This window comes from Gossypium arboreum, chromosome 4, assembly GCF_025698485.1.
Source record: "Gossypium arboreum isolate Shixiya-1 chromosome 4, ASM2569848v2, whole genome shotgun sequence".
In the NCBI taxonomy this organism is placed as follows: Eukaryota; Viridiplantae; Streptophyta; class Magnoliopsida; order Malvales; family Malvaceae; genus Gossypium; species Gossypium arboreum.
Window position 1 is genome coordinate 1,027,815 of NC_069073.1, and position 17,457 is coordinate 1,045,271.

The following is a 17,457-nucleotide window of genomic DNA, read 5'->3' on the forward strand; positions in this document are numbered from 1 at the left end:
CCAATTTGGTAAGGATTACAATAAGCAATCAGCAATTGGAGGAAACGGGAATTTGAAAGATACGTTTTACCTTAATGCTTGGAAATACTAAGTATTCCTTTTACCAAGTAGAATTACTTTCTTTGTTATGCTGATTGCTAATGTTTCACTAAGAAAATATCACCCGTTTTCCCCCCTTTCGAGGTTCAGTTTTTCTGCTTAGCAAGTATACATAAAGATAAGGTTTAGTATCCAGATCATGGCAGAGACCAGTGCAAAGAACAGAAAAGAACACCCAGCACCCATCAAATGGAAAGAAACTAGTTCCTAAAAATGTTTCCTACTAAAGGTCTTGAAAACAACCACAAAATGAGAAAATAGAGAGGAATGGTCCTGCAAGCATTTTAAGACCCACAAAATGAGAGTAACAAAATGAGAACATAGAGAGGAATGCTCCATACAATAAACAGAAAATAGAGAGGAAAAAAAGGAAAGCCATGATTACTTGCTACTAATACAAACAACAGGGAATCAAGTTAAGTACAAAATGCTAAATGACCATAAACTCAAGATTACAAATTACCTGCTAGCATTTTGTGATCCTTCTGACCATTTTTTGGTTGGAAGGAAAATAAGTGCCAAGGCTTCATATTCCTGACCAATAATTTGTGCCCCATTAACTGTGCGAGAGTTGTTTTATAATCCGTCTAATGCCAAGTTACCTGGAGAGATATATAACTCATAATATGCCTGAACAATGAAATGTATGGAGAAAAATCAATTGCTAAAGGGATAATATGCTAAAGAACACTAAAAGTAGAGACAATAAGAGTGGATAGTAGGTTAAGATGCTACTATTTCCCGAGTGAAACGAGGGCAAATTTCTCTATAGAGCATCTGTTACTTCATCATAAAGGCTTTGACCCATATTGAAAAGGTTTGTTGTTTACAGCTATCATTACAATATGTAACCCACTTAACAAAAGGAAGCTTACATTTACATGAAAAAAAATGACAACATGCAGAAGAACGACTAACAAAACAGCAAATGGAGCATCAGAGAAAAATGGTCACCAAGTTATTTCTTTCACGTTGTCGAAGTATCACAAATTGAAGCTAGATGTACCAATATCTAAATGTAATTGAAACTTAATATGCCAGAACAATGAGATGTATAGAGCAAAATCAATAGCCAAAGAGATAATAAGCTAAAGGTTACTAACACTAGAGACAATAAGATTGGCTATAACAACAGTAGGTTAATATTTGCATGTTCCACTAACCAATGCATCATGCAGAGGAGTGGCTTGAACTTAAGGTTAGATTTTGTAATTTGTTATATATTATGGTTTAATATATTTTTTATCGAAGATTTAAGATTTTACTATTTAGTCTATATTTTATTTAACTAGCTTTTTGCATATTGTCCAAGTATTAGGGAATTATGGTCATTTTTGGTGATTTCCATCTACATTGGATTTAGGTTTTAGCTTTATGTAGCTCTTTTACCTTGGCTTCTAGTATATTTTAGATGATCAATTCTTGAAATCTCGGCATATTGACTTGAGACTCTTCCCTATTGACCCTCCCTGATCTTTCTCCCTGGTTCTCCCATTTCTCCACAACCCACCCGAACTTTTCTGATTCTTGCAGACTTCTTTTACCATCCCTTATTTTGATTCACTAATGCACTATAGGAACTGAAATATCATAACAGTCTACCTGTCTGTTTAACATCATTGGGATTTGAAAATCCAGGAAACTCGTCATGCAGTGCAGAATTTCCCTGGACTGTATTAGGACTATATTTTTTAGCATCACTCTGAGGGCTTGGAACAGTACAAGGCTCTGAAGCAGCAGGAGAATTTTCTTTACCTGTGACATAGTAGTAAATGATGGTTAAAAAAGGTAGAACCAATATATCACAAATAAGAATCGAATGCAATGCTGTCAAAAGGGATGATATACCATTTGGTGTCTGGATACTGTTTTCATCACTCCTCAATGCAAAATCAGATTGCCTGGCTGTAGCAGTTGTAGCACGCACCTCCTAGAATGTTTCACTATTCAAAAATGAACTCTTATATACAAGGTAAAAACACAATTGGCCTTGCAAGCAGCATGCACTCCTGCTGCTTTAGAGTAAGTAAACAAAGAGTCTAATTCGTTTAACAAAAGGAAAAAAAAAGTTTGCAGACATCAGATGCATTACCCTGGCCTCTACTTCATCCAATGTTTCTTTAACAAATGGATGTTCAAGAATAATTCATACCTTAACTATGTGCTGGATGAGTGCAGGTACTGAATTCGTATGAAAGGGAGGTTGCCCAACGAATAATTCGTACCTGCCAAATTTATGGTTGGGTTCAATTCAGTGTAAACAACAGATAGAGGACATGATGGCAAAATCTGATTCATCTAGCAAAAAACGAATTAAAGGATCATTGCTATAAAATTAGAAGGAAAAAAAAGTGCATACAATATGACTCCAAGAGACCACAGGTCAACAGTGTGGTTGTAGGGCTGTTCTCGCACAAGCTCTAGGGCCATGTACAATGGGGTGCCTGAAAACCATTCGTAAAAGAATTACTGAGATAGAATAAATAAAGAAATCCACATAATACAATGGGGGGCCATGTACAAATGTATTAAGGATGGAAATGTGGTTTTTCTCATTTTATACGTAGACATTCTACTTATTGAAAATGATGTATGGTAATAACTTTATCACAAGATTCATATGTAGATAAGATATTAAAACATTTTGCGATCATCGATTCAAAAGAACTAGACCCCAAAGAATTTGGTACAAGTGCATTTAATGGTCATAGTAATGACTCCAACGACTTAATTTGATTTCTATCAACACAAAATGACTATTAATTCATGAGAGGGTTATAAATAGAGCACAAGAACAATCACAACAATAGAAGAAACAAGCTTACAAAGATTAAGGGAAAAAATCTCAGTCTTTCCTCTTTGTTATTCACATTCCAAGGTTCAAATTAGTGGATCGGGAAATCCTTATTTGTGATATGAACAATGATCATAAAATAATTTTTTGGTATAATAACTTATTTGGTTCTCAAACTTTACAAAAAAAAGTAATTTTAGTCTTACATTAACGTTTTTCTCTCTTTTAGCCGTGTTAATAATTTTTAAAAATTAATTTTTATACTTTTTTGAATTTTTATATTTAAAAATAAATTAATTGCTAACGTAGCATCCACGTGTTTGCACGCCAGTAAAGTTAACAGATTTTAACTTTTCAATCAATTTTGGGGTGATTTGAAAAATAATGCAAGTTTAAGGGCTAAAAGAGATGAAAAATTAAATAAAGGGCTAAAATAATTTTTTTTAAAGTTTGAGGGCCAATAAATCATTATGCCTAATGTTTTTAAAGTTTGTGACTAAAACATAAACTCACTCAAATAGAAGGGATGGATTTTGTAGTTTAGCCGTAAATATATGAAGAAACAAAGCTCCTTAATCGGACATCGTCATTCCAAATATCACCAAACCCCTAAGAGCAGAGTGATCAAAACACAGATAGGAAAGGACTGAAAAAGAAAAACAGAAATGGCTCCGAAAGCAGATACCCAATCTGCCGGCGCTGTCGCTGCAGCTGACGCATCCTCTCAATTCTCAATGGACCCACTATTCCACATCTTGAAAGTCGTCCCTTACTCCTTCCTTCGCGCTCCGCGCCTCCGCCTCAAGATCCCCTCCGTCTCCCTTCCTTCCGCCATGACTGTCTTTTCTCTCGTCCTCCTCACTTACTTCATGGTGGTCTCCGGCTTCGTCTACGACGTCATCGTGGAGCCCCCTGGCATTGGCTCTACCCAAGATCCTGCCACTGGCGCCGTCCGACCTGTTGTTTTCCTTCCAGGTCGAGTCAATGGTCAGTACATCATAGAAGGACTCTCCTCTGGGTTTATGTTTGTGCTTGGTGGCATTGGGATTGTCCTCCTGGATCTTGCCCTTGATAAAAACAGGGCTAGGAGTGTCAAGGTTTCCTACGCCATTGCAGGAATCTCCTCCGTTGTTATTGCCTATGTCATGACTACGCTCTTTATTCGCATCAAGATCCCTGGTTATCTCAGATGAAGATAATAATTCCTTAGCTATTACTTATAGTCTTCACTTTAGTTGAACAATTTTGCTTTGCTTTCTTTGTGTCTTCTTTATTGAAGAACCTGAATCTGGTGGTTTAAAATTTTCATTTGCCATTGATTTACGGATTTGAGATTTGAAGCTTTTGATGGCAACTCGGTTCGATTAATGGATTAACAAGTTGAACATAATGCATCTGTTGATTGATTTTTTATATTCTTAAATCACCACTGTTCTTCAGTTTATGATTACTGCGAGTAGGATCAATCAATGCAAATAGGTTTTCCAAAACAAACTCGCCATGTTAGCCTCGAAATTAAGGGAAGGGATTCAGTGTTTATTAGGGAAAAGAGAAAGAGGCATTTGTGCGTGATGATGATCTTCAACTTGGGTATTTCTGATGGCTGCTTTTGCCTGCAGTATATGCTCATATTCAACTTCTAGTTTATGATTTAGGGCACCTTACATTGGTGGATTTTATTTTAAACTTTTAACACTTGACCTAGCTAGTAGAATTTCAGATTAAAGTGGATTTAGAGAAACATTTAGACTTGTTCTACTTCTGAGGGCAAAGTTGATAAAATCATAATTCTGAATGGTAGCTTGATGCTATTGTTTTTCAATTTAGTTTGTATTCTCCCTGTTTCCATTACTGCATATTGAGTTTCCTGAAGGCAAGTCTCTAGCTCCATATCTTAGTTTTTGCTTATTCTAATTTCAGTTTTATAAATTTATGGTTCTAAAACTGAATCAAAACGAATAACTGATGAATTTGGTTATGTTGTGAGTGCATTATGGAAGTGCAGTTGTTTTAACTCATGCTGTTTTGTTGAAAATGTTGTCTTGCCTCTCATCGTTTTCTATGACTTGTTTGCTCTTTTATGTTTAATAATATGAAATGTGTTAAAGTTTGATTATTTGAATAAAATGTTTAGCTGATTCTATCATATTAAATATTATTCTATTGGATTAGAACTGCTAGCATAGAAAGAGAAAGGGCTATGAAGTTTTTCCTGCACTAGAAAGCAGACAATTGAAAGGTAAGTGAAAGGGGGATGGGGGCTCTTTAGTTTTTTGGTTCAATCTGTTGCAGCCGATGGGAAAGGTTGTAGGGCACTGAGAATGCACATAACTGCTTCAGTACTGAACTCATGCACCTCTTCGAACATTGTAGCTGCCCTTCCCATGCAAACCAAATGAGGCCTAAAGCCGATAGGTATCTTCTGATAGCCTATTTGACTAGTTTCTTTCTATCCCCATTTCCTTGTGCCTTTAATCAAACACATTAGTAAATACTTGCATCACGTTTGGTTCACTGGCATGGAATAGATAAAGAATGTAATTGGTGGGAATAGAATAGAAGAGTAATAGGTATCGTTTGGTTTATTGAATAGAGTAGATAAGCAATAGCATTACATTGTTTGGTTGACAAAATTTATGTTTATGAATATATAAGGCATAGGTATACATTTACTATCTTACCCTTGGATTAAAAATTATTGTTTAATTATTGAAATTATATTTATTTTTAATCTTTTGCGTAGTATTTAATTTATTAAAATTATGTTATTTAAAAATTATGAAAAAAATTCGTTATCATGATTTCTTTCAAGCCTATTCTCTCTCTAACTCATTGCTTCCCTCTCAAACACATCTCAACATTCATCTTCATTTCATTTTCGATTTTTGCTGGTGCTGCTGCCTTTGGCTGCTGATTAACTGTGCTTCTTCAGCTTCTAATTTTCGCCAACAATTGATTTTTATGTCCTTTTACCGATTCTCCACTTAATTCTTTTCTAAATCAATGCCTAAATGCCTAGATTTAAACCTAAAGTCCTGGACAACAATCTCAATAAGCCCTCCTCTGGTTGCCCCAAACTTTCTGCTTTTTAAGTATGCTATTGCTCACACTTTGTTCTTCATCCTTACTACTTTTGAAACCCAAAAGCTATATGAAACTACCATAATCTAGAGGGAGAAGTCTTCTCTCTCCTTTTTCTTTTTTGTTCTTGTGTTCTGTTGGTTGCTATTGTTTTTTCCTTGATGTCTTCTGTCTCAACATGCTGTCTTCGCTGTGGTTTGTTGCTCCGACAAAGATGAATGGAACTGTTATTGTTAGATTTGCAAAGGCTGAAGACACCTAAGTGAATTAATAGCCGTGTGATGGGAGTTCAGTCAAAATATAGGTGGTCATTTGGGCTGATCTTTAAGGGCATTTTGGAGAGAATTTTTGTTTGTTCTTGGTTGGGTAGGAAGGAATAACCATTTTGATGGGAAGACTCTGAATAGTTATTATAGGGAATTGGGGTTGAATGGGATATAGGCATTTAGTCCAACCAAACATGTTGATTTTTGTCAACGAGGCCATGGCATTGTTGATTAAAGCAGAGGTTTTGAGTTCTTAAGTACTGAAGTTCGAATTCCACTAATTATAATTGTGATGTACGAATCATGAGTTCTAAGATGTGTGTATGCCATTGATGGGTTAAGGGGTTATTAAGTTAGTGTCACCATTCAACAGGGTTATAATTTCTTAAATCTACTTGTAAAATTTCATTTTTCTAAGTTTTGGATTTGATTGAATTTTATAATACTAGGCCATTATACTATCATGAACGAAATGACATGAAATGAAACTTACCATATCCAAGTTATCTTATGAGTATAAAATTTGAACTTCATTAAAAAAGGCAAAATTTACTGCTAATTAGGAGAATATTTCTGTTTCTATTAAGATATTAAGAAATACTTTACTGCAGGGAGCTTATGGTGTGGGGGGTTTTGGAGTGAGGGGTGTAGAGATGGGTGCGGTGAGTGTTGGGTGGTGACGAGGATATGGAAAAAATTTTAAATTAATCGAGTTCATAAGTCCTATTTTATAATTTTAATTTAATTTAAAAATTTTTGAATCGAGTCAAATTGAGTGAAATTGTTCGAGTTAAAATAAAAAAATTAAACAATGTCAAATAATAATATTATTACTGTATAACTAATTCTATTTTAGAGCATATAAAATTGAAACTATAAATATTTCAAAAACTTTTCAAAATTGAAACCATATAAAATTGAATCATTGATTAGGTCTCAAAATTATTATTTTAGAAAAATGTTAAAATTAAACTCTTTTATATATATTTTAGAATCTTTTAAAATTTTTATAATTTTTAAAATATGAATTTTGAAATTTTATAAATATTATGAATTTTAAAAATCATTTTGAATTTTTAAAAATTATTTTAAATTATTTTGTAATTTTTGTTGAGAGTGACCAATTTGCTTATTTTCAAAGTTGATAGAGACTAAAAGGTATTTACACTAACTTGATATTCGAATTGTAAAATTTAACTAAACTCGAACTCGAATAACTTGATTCGATTAACTCAAAATTTATTTTTTTTTTGATTTTTTTGAATTGAACTAAGTTTTTCTCACCCCTAATGAGGATTGGTAAATCTTATATTACAAAAAAAAAAGTGTTTTGGACTAATTTTAGAGAAGTCCCTAGTTTTAATCAAAAGTAAAAGAATGTCATGTCAACAATCTATTAGTGGATTAACAGAATTTTTAACAAGAGTAACCAATTTGAAAGATTATTTTAATTAGAGTAACTAAATTGACAAAAAAATTAAAGTGATTAAAGTAAGAATGACCTTATTTTAAAATGACTTTGATATAACTTACCTTTAATTTTTTTATAAAAATATTTGGTACGTACTTTTTTTTTCATTCATATGATGAGTTTATCATAATCTAATATATTTTAAGAACTAAGAAATAAGATATAGTTCGACCAACCTGATATTCAAGACCATGTCGTGCCTTTCCTAGAGAAGGTTGTGGGAGCACATACAATACCATAGTAGAATGAGATGAATGCTTTGTGTAGAGATGTGCGAGCATTGCACCCTGATGTACATGACATGGACTGGTTGTTTTGTTCTAACAACCCTTTGTCTCCAGAAGTGGCGGCTGTGAGCCTACCAACCGAGTTTAAAGTGTTGAAAGAGATGTTCAAAGGTAAAAGGGATCCTTGGTCATGTCTCATGAAGTATAATGATTACATGAATGTGTTAAGGGCTTTTGATGCAACAAAATGTAAAGCTTTTTGACGACTCTTAAGGGAAGCGCAAAAGATTGGTATTTGTCTTTGCCACAAGGCTCCATTCAAAGCTTATCACAATTGGGTCATTTTTTTTAGAAGATTTTGAGCCCATAGGACAATAATGAACATTCTTATGAGTTTGATGTTAGTGAAACAGAGGGATGGAGAATCTTTGCAAGATTATGTCAAAAGGTTCCATACAGCCACGTAGAACACAAAGAACTTGGAGAACCCGTGGGCCATTGACGCCTTCATTATGGGAGTCCAAAATGAGCACGTGAAATATTCGTTTACTGATAATAGGCCACAGAGTTTGGCAGATTTGTATTAGAGGGCGCTTAAATTTTCTGAGGTAAAGGAAATTAAAAGAGCAACTCGCAACACTTTTTAAAGGGATGATAGTCAATTTAGGGGTCGTCAGGGTGTGCGCAGCCAAGAAAGTCCTCCTTCTCAGAGTTTGCATGTACAAGGTGGGGACAACAGAGGAACTATTCATAAAATGAATCACTAAGGGCAATGCAGAGGCCTCTGGGCGAGCACAAAAGAAGGTATGTTTCCTATGGAAAATTTGAAGCTTACACTCCTTTAAATGCTTCAGTACACATTCTTAATCAAGTCAGGAGTTTGGACATTTTGCCAAGCCCTTCACCTATGCAACGTAGTCAGTTAAGAACCAACTCGAGAGACAAATGTAGTTTTCACAATGACAGGGGGCACAATGAGGATTGTTTCTCTTTGAAAGATGCTATAGAGAAGGCTATTAGAAATGGCGAGCTAAAAGATTTTGTGGCTTAAGATGCCTCGTCATCAATTTAGAGTTCACAGGGCGCTAATAAAAGTAAACAGAAGGTTAGAGCCACAATTTCAAGTATGTTGTTGCCGCCTATTGTTTTAAGTTTTCAAGTATGGTTGAAAAAACCTTCAATTAAAGCTTATTGTTTTAAGTTTTTAACTTCATATTGTTGCTGCCTATTGCTATTTCTTTCCGATCAAGAACTTAAAAGCTCTTTTTAATAAAAGTTTAAATATTAATATGATGGTGTTTTCGTCTTTAATTATTTTTATACTGAAAAGAGTAAATAAAATTACTTAAAACAACTAAAGAATGTTTAATTATAAATAATTTATCATTTTACTTATAACTTAATTATTGATTATTTTAATAAATATAATTTTAATATTATGTTTGTTTTTCATTCACATTGTATCTTAGTGTAATAAAATTTAATTTTTACAATATAAGTTTTCATCTCTTCTAAATAAAATATATCTTAAAAATATTTAAATACACCTAAATATTTACATGTATAATATAAAATTTTAATATATCTATACTTTATAATATATATATAAGTACAATTTAGAAAAAAATTGAACTGACCAATATAACATTCGATATTCATATATTATTGAATTTTTCATTTTAAATATTTTAAAATTTATAAATAATAATTTTAATTTTATTAGAATATTTTGGTAAATAAATTTAGTTAATAAGAATATTTATCATACTTATAAATTAAAAATTTTAATAAATTTATATAGTTATAAAATATTTATATTTTATATTGAATTACTTTATATTTAAATTATTATGTTTCATTAACAAAAACTAAAAAATACATTACTTTATTTTTAAATAGCATAACTGTATTTTTTAAAAAATATAGGTAGTTACAACTAAACATATCAACTAGAGAGTAATTTCAACAATCTTTTAAAATGTATGAAAAATTATCTCTCGTCAATAGAATTTTCACGATGTTTAATAAAATAACATAAAATACATGTCTTGGGTTTAAAATTTATTTTGAATAAAAATAATTTTTTAAACTTAAAGCATGTAAGTCTGTGTTTGAAAAACTATAAGGTAATTGGACTTGATTGTAATTACTTGTACTTACCCATATAATTACCCTCAATTTTCAACCTTACGATTTTGTGCTCTGATGACCCTTATTTCAATAGAACTTGCTAATTATAATGATTATCCAAGTATGTCGACATAGATAATTACAAGCCATTACACGAAATATGTGATTTTTCTAACATACAATTTTATAAAATATTATTATGACGAGATTTAAACTTAAGAAATTATAATCCCTAAAGCTTCAACATAACTATTTTAACTAAAGTTTCATTTGATTTTCATATAATTTTGATAAGTATATTTTTTTACATATTTTTCACTCACATTATAAATATGTTATAATCTATTATTTTTTTAAGTAAATATATATCTTGAGGAAAAACAAATTTAAAATAGGATAATGTCAAGTGTTCTTTTTAATTATTCTATAATTTTACCATGAAATAATATTTGGTACACTTTTAAGAGGGTTTTAGACTTCGCAAGTAAGACACGAGAAGGGTTGACAAGTGTTTTATAACGGTATAATATAATATTAAAAATATTAAAAAAGAAAACATGACAAGTTTTTAAGACTACTGAGGGAATAACAAAAGCACATCGTCAATGTACCAAACACTAGCTTTTTTATTATATCTTTAAAAATATGTAATAATATTTAGTATACTGTCAGTGAAATTTTTAGACTCTACAAGCATAATTAAGAGTTAACAAGTATCTTATAGCCAGTGGCAAAGGGGGCTAGCAGGGGCCCCGGTCTCTCCTAAAATAGAAAAATTTTCATTTATGCCTTTTATAATTTATAAAATTTTAAATTAGTAATGATAAAATTGTACTTTAACCCTTTCAAAATGATAAAATTTAATTTAATATTTTAAAATTATAAACATATAAACCATTAAAACAGTAAACTATCGTAAAAGCATACAATACCCAAACCAAATTTTCTAGCTCCATAACTTCCTATAGTGAAATATTAAAAAAAATGTTGAAAATAAGAAAGGAAATGAGAAGAGCGCGATTGGCGGGCAGGCGAAGAGGGTTGACTTTATACAGTGAGAGAGATGGCCACGCAACGCATCTATATCTCCATAACCCTAATCCAAACGGCGCTTTCTCCTGTCTCTTTCTTCACCAACGTCACCTCTCCTCTTAATTTCTACTCCGTACCTTTCCCTTGTACTTTTATATACATATTTATATACAACAAAGCAAATAACCATTTTCATCAAAACCAGAACCAAAATTCCCTTTCGCTCTTTTCTCTCTTCTCTGGTTTTGGATGATGTTCATACACTTTTTTCTTTTCTGTGAATTAAAATGATGTCCGAACAGCAGCAGCAAGTGACATTCATGGAGATGAGTAAAAACAAAGGCGATCATCGAAGCAGGAGAAGATGTATGGAGGAAGGAAGGGTTAGGGTTGATATGAGTGGCATGTCACTGGATTCCTTTCCAATTCTTTCTCTAAACTTGGCTACTATCTCCAACTTGGACCTCTCCAATAATAATCTTGAGGTATGTATATTCCTTCCTTCCTATCTATCTTTCTTCTTTTCTTTTCATTTCTTTATTTTACATCCAATATTTTTCTTTTCATACAACAAAAACTTATTCTGTAATGAACAACCATGGTATTCGTGTCTCTGAATTCATTTTTGATTAAAATTTTTCCCAGAAAATATCCAGTGGCCTCTTATTATTTTCATAAACAGCTTAAAACATAATGGTTCAATAAAATAATTTTCATACTTTTTTGCTTAAAAGTTCTCAAATATTCGGAAAATGGAAAATAAAAAAAAATTAAGTCAACTCAACGAATAATCTCCATAAAAATTTGAATATTGACATTTCCAACGAGGGTAGAGTGTTTGGTTAAAAGGAAAAATAAAAAATCTGAACTACCGTATTGATCTTAAACCCATTGTTTCCTTTTTATGGATAATCGTATAAAATGATGGGGGTGAATATAACGAATCGAATACTACAAGGACTGGATGTGAAACTTATCCAACAATATTTATTATTATTATTTTGAATAATATTATTAAAAGTTCCGATCATATTTTTTTTATATAATACTTAGAATTATTTATAATACTTCTAATCTATAAATAGAAAAATAATTTATTTCAACGCACTCGAATCAACGTCTTCTATATTGATAACAGTGGTTTTCAATTAGTTAAATACATACTTATAAAAGACAAAAAATCAATTGATGTGGGATGATGAAAGGTTCAAGGGCTATTGAAAGAACAATTTTTTTTTTTCATTTTCGTCAAACTATTAAATAAATATAATTCTTTTAGTTTAAAACGTTTCGTTATACGTAGATGTAATCATGAGTCAATTTTTGGTTGGGTAAGAGATTTTTTATCTGGATTTAGCGAGGTCTGCCTCAAATTTGGTTAACTCACTTTAACCTGACTCAGATTTATGTAAGGGGGAGCTTATGATATAATATATGATGTACTCTGGTGTACGTTTTTTTTTTTTTTTTTTGGTTCAATCGTACTCTGGCGTACGTTATGAAAATTGATGGTTTTGGTTTTATTATATTTTTAATGTTTTAATTTAATTAATTTGATAATTTTGTATCAATATTTAATATTGTTGTGATATTCAAATCCTCAACAGTGTCAGCTTTGCATTGATTTTTATTCACCAGCTTTATGGCAATTAGTTGAATTAGTTAATTAAATTAACCGATTTATTTTAAAAAACAATGGGAATGACGTAAGTGTTTGAGCTGTACGAAATTGCGGGCTTTGAAAGTACAACCTGAATTAATTAATTTTATTTTTTTAATAATCTCATTACCCTCCTCTTTGAAGTCTTAACTTTAAGGTTTGACCAGTTTTAAGGTTTGAAGGGAATTAAGTAATGTGAATTATTTGGCAGAGCATACCGGAGTCAATGACCGCCAGGTTACTGAACGTGGTGGCCTTGGATGTGCACTCCAATCAGCTTAAGTTTCTACCAAACTCCATTGGTTGTCTGTCTAAGCTCAAGATTCTCAACGTCTCCAGCAACCTTCTCCATACTCTCCCTAAAACTATTGAGAACTGCAAGTCCTTGGAAGAACTGAATGCTAACTTCAACCAGCTTAGCGTGCTGCCAGACACTATTGGATTTGAGCTCATCAACCTCAAGAAACTGTCAGTCAACGCAAACAAGTTGTGTTTCCTGCCTCAGTCCATCTCTCACCTCACATCCCTACGAGTTTTGGATGCACGCCTTAATTGCCTCAGGTTTCTTCCCGAGGACATGGAGAACTTGATCAACCTAGAGGTTCTCAACGTAAGCCAAAACTTTCAGTGCCTTGAAAACTTACCCTATTCCCTCGGCCTTCTCGTTTCCCTTGTGGAATTGGACGTTAGTTACAACAAAATAACAAGTTTGCCTGATTCCATTGGCTGCTTGAAGAAGCTCCAGAAGCTTTGCGTGGAAGGAAACCCCCTGGTTTCACCACCCATGGAGGTGTTTGAGCAGAGTTTGCAGGCGGTTAAGGAGTACCTGAGTGAGAAAATGAAAGCCGGGCAAAGCCCCCCAAAGAAACAATCATGGGTGGGGAAGTTGGTGAAGTGTGGGACCTTCAATGGCAAAATAGGTGGCCGGCGGGGGGAGAGAGAGGGGTTCATTATGATATCCGAATATAGGTCCATTGAGGGTCTCGCTTCGCCTCGCTACATGGGGTTATTGTCACCTCGCCGACTCTTCTCGCCTCGCTACATGGGGTTGTTGTCACCTCGCCGACTCTTCTCGCCTCGTACGTACTTGACCGAATGAGGAAATTTTGAAAACCAAACTTTGGTCTCTTTCTGCTGCTTAGAATATATGTTTGCTTTGCTGTTTTTAGTGAATTTTAGTATAAAGTAATGTCTGTATGCATGAATGTGATGATAAATGACGAGCCGCACGTATGTATCATGTATGTAGGTTGTAGTTTAGCTTGACTTTGAGTGCTCTCTTGGTCTGTACATAAATGTGTAATGTCTTGTTTGCCAAACATTTGTTGATATAAAAATATGTATGCTAATATTTGTTGTCATGTACCTAATACGTTTACTTAATCCAATATTTTTGTTTAAGTTTACGTTTTGGACAATCAAATCACAAACATTATCGATTGATAATAATTTGATCACTTTTCGTAACATCCTTTAAGTGCACTTGAATCTCACTGCCAGTGAAAGTCATGCCCCTATTGTTGAGCTTCGTCTCCTTTATAGATATATTTTTTATTTATTTGTAATGTTTTTTGATTTTATACAATTAAAAGGTTAGTTCTTGTACGCGCAGTATTTGATATCTAGTTATAAATTTATATCTATTACCCTAATTACTTTTGGATTATTATTTGGTGCACCATCTATTTTTAAACTTTAAATATAACTTAAAACATGTGCCAATTTTAACCTCTCGTAAAATTAAAAATTTTCATCGTCAATGTATTAAATAATTATTCATTACTTTCCAATTAAAATGTTTAACTATTCGTGTTAATGGTATACTTTAGAATCGTTTCAATCCTCGTAAAATCTACAATTATAAAATTAATATTATATGATAATAAAAATTAATTAATTAATTAATTATTTTTAACTTAAAACTTCTAATTTAAGAAATTTATTCTATAAAATCAAATGTGAGCACAATAAATTAATATAGAATTTTCATAATCCTTTGGTATTCTATTAATATATTTTCACATATTACAATCTTGTTTAATGTAATGGTATTTTTATATAAATTTTGATATACTAATTATTTATATTATATAAATTTTCACATGTTGGCAAGGTTAAGGTAAAATTTTTTTAGGGGATCGAAATTAAATTTTAATTTTACAATAGTAAAATACAATTTCACCATTTGAATAGTCTATATTTTATAATTTTCAAAAATTAAATCAAAATTTCATTATTTTTAAGGGAATGCAATTTTACCTTTAAAGGATTAAGATGTACTTATGTCAATCAAATACAAAATAAATTCATTCAAACTACCATAAAACTAAAACAAAGTTAAACTCAAATCACTATAAAAACAAACAAATTAAACTTTGTGGGGAAAGTTTATCATGTTCTATAGCGGAGTTTTTTCACATAAATGCCGCAAATTGTTCTAATCAACCTGTTTTGCTGTAGTGAAAGATGGATATTAGAAAAGTTATGTATGTGTAATTTAGGGACTATTATCTTAATATATATAACTTTTACACATTAACCCTAATTTCTAATCAACCGTCATCAATTAGAAATTAGTTATTAGAATATCTACACATATTTGGCTCATACTTTATTTAATAACTAAAACCCAATAAACCTTAACCAAATTAGATCACTTTTAATTTGGACTAATCTTTTTATGACAGTAAAAGATAACGTGTAATTACTATTATTATACATGTGATGTTCGTATTTCTCCCACAGTTTTAGAATTTTTTAATAAAATTCTTTGAAATAAAATTCTTGAATATGATAATAAAAGAATTACAAGAAAAATAAAAATGGATTCACGAAAATGGAAGCATAAGGCTGGCTTGACCAATAAACAACATTGGCACATGAAGTTATTTTGGTATGCATGTATATTTCAAATGCATTAATTGCTGCATGATTGATTCCATGGCGAAATAATGAATTATTATTTGATAATTGAATAATTGCATGGTTGACGTTAACTGCTTAGAATTAATTTAATTATGTGGTTACTATGAAATTAATCGCATGCTATTGATTTTCTTTTTTCTTTTGGGCATGCATGCTATTGACTTTGGTGAATGAAAGTAGGTGAAGTTAAAAAGGAAGAGAATACTAATTCGATAATGTGTTGTTGGGGATTGACTCGTATAAATAACGAATAAGAAAAGCAGAGATGAATAAATATAAAAATTTTACGTGGAAAACTCCTCTGAAGAGGATAAAAATCACAAACAAAAGAGACTTTACTTAATGAGAAAATAAATGAAGAGTACAAGATGGAGAAAATAACCTAAATGAGCAAAACTCAAAACTTGAATACAAAGATATCTCAAAAACTCTCCCCAAAACTTTTCATCAAATCTCACGTAAAAGATATTTTGTCAACTCTCTAAACAGGATTATGAAGACCCTTTAAATAAGCTAATATTAAAGTCCTAATATGACTAAAATATTCCTAGACTAATAAGAGTTTAATTAGGAAAAGATAGAAGAGTCTAATTGGGAGAAGAAACCAGGTTGAGTTGGTAGTGACGTCATGTTTGGCTCGTCGGGATGTCATGCAGCGCGTTGTTAGGATGACAGGTTATTCTCGTCGGGATGTCTGTACTTTGTCGTTGTGACGTTGGCTCTTCCTCGTCATGATGCCACTGTCTGTTTCTTTCGAAATGCGAAGTACACTCTACAGTGTTTTACCAAAATAAAACATTGGAGAGGATGATGCTTAGTAGCTCGTATTGTTTTGATACTGATGGGTGTCGAATTCACTAAAAAAAATTGTACACCTAAACCAAAATTAAATTAAATTTACAATATAATGAGTAGGGTCGATCCTACATAGACTGAATTGATTAATTTTACGATTTCTTCTAATTTGTGAAATTAAAGAAAATGATGGTTAAATTTAAATCTTAAATAAATAATAGAAATTAAATAAAAATAAAAACTAAATAAAAATAAGTAAATTTAAATTATTAAATTGAAATAAAACAAATAAACGAAAACTCTTGCTTCAAGTGTGATTTTGACTTCGGATTCGAATTGATCTCGGACAATGGATTTTCTCCTCCAATCGATAAGTCGGTTATAAATATTAAGGAATAACCTCAAACCTCCTAATTCTTCCATAGTTGTATATTAACTACAGTTCAACTAACCTACCAAATGAATATTCTTGAAAACAGCTTCCACGATTCAATTCCTCAGCAACCTTATACGAACTAGAAGAACTCGACTCAAATCAATAGCCTCAGCTACACAAGCCATTTAAACTTGATCATTAACTCTCTTGATGAATCCAGTCATTCACTCAATTGGTTACGTCAATTTGTTCTTCGATGAATCGACTATGACAATTACGGATCGCATTGGTTCACCAATTGTATGCCATCTACCATTGAATAGAGGGGCACCTTTCTCGATTTGATGCTAAAATGATGTTGTAAGATAACGAGTCTATTCCCTAAATCAAATAATTTACGAATATCAGTATGAAAAATATTTAAATGTTAATTTAAAATCTCACAGTTCAAACACTGAATTAATTATTAGTCTAAAACTAGATTAAATCTAACTAATCATAAAGCTAAAACAATAATAGAAAAATAATAAAAAGGAATTTTATTAAAAAAAAAGCAATGGTGGTGGCTGTACCATGTGGCCCCGTTTCTATTCCAATAGTG

At 31.8% G+C, this 17,457-nt stretch overlaps 2 protein-coding genes and 1 long non-coding RNA gene across 3 annotated transcripts; 2 read left to right on the forward strand and 1 right to left on the reverse strand.

The window, feature by feature from the left end:
* Window positions 1-587: 587 nt before the first annotated feature.
* Window positions 588-2,629, reverse strand: LOC128279319 (uncharacterized). Its single transcript, XR_008281798.1, has 3 exons — window positions 2,459-2,629; window positions 1,702-2,324; window positions 588-701 (listed from the first exon to the last, which is right to left on the reverse strand). It is a non-coding gene; the product is annotated as an uncharacterized LOC128279319 (long non-coding RNA).
* Window positions 2,630-3,423: 794 nt separating this feature from the next.
* On the forward strand, window positions 3,424-4,283 carry LOC108459354 (uncharacterized). Its single transcript, XM_017758713.2, has one exon. The coding sequence runs from the start codon at window positions 3,559-3,561 to the stop codon at window positions 4,084-4,086; it is 528 nt and encodes a 175-aa protein (XP_017614202.1). The 5' UTR covers window positions 3,424-3,558; the 3' UTR covers window positions 4,087-4,283.
* A 6,977-nt stretch (window positions 4,284-11,260) lies between these two features.
* LOC108460061 (plant intracellular Ras-group-related LRR protein 6) lies at window positions 11,261-14,109 on the forward strand. The gene is made up of 2 exons (XM_017759440.2): window positions 11,261-11,585; window positions 12,972-14,109. The coding sequence occupies exons 1-2, from the start codon at window positions 11,388-11,390 to the stop codon at window positions 13,857-13,859; spliced, it is 1,086 nt and encodes a 361-aa protein (XP_017614929.1). The 5' UTR covers window positions 11,261-11,387; the 3' UTR covers window positions 13,860-14,109.
* The last annotated feature ends 3,348 nt before the right edge of the window (window positions 14,110-17,457 follow it).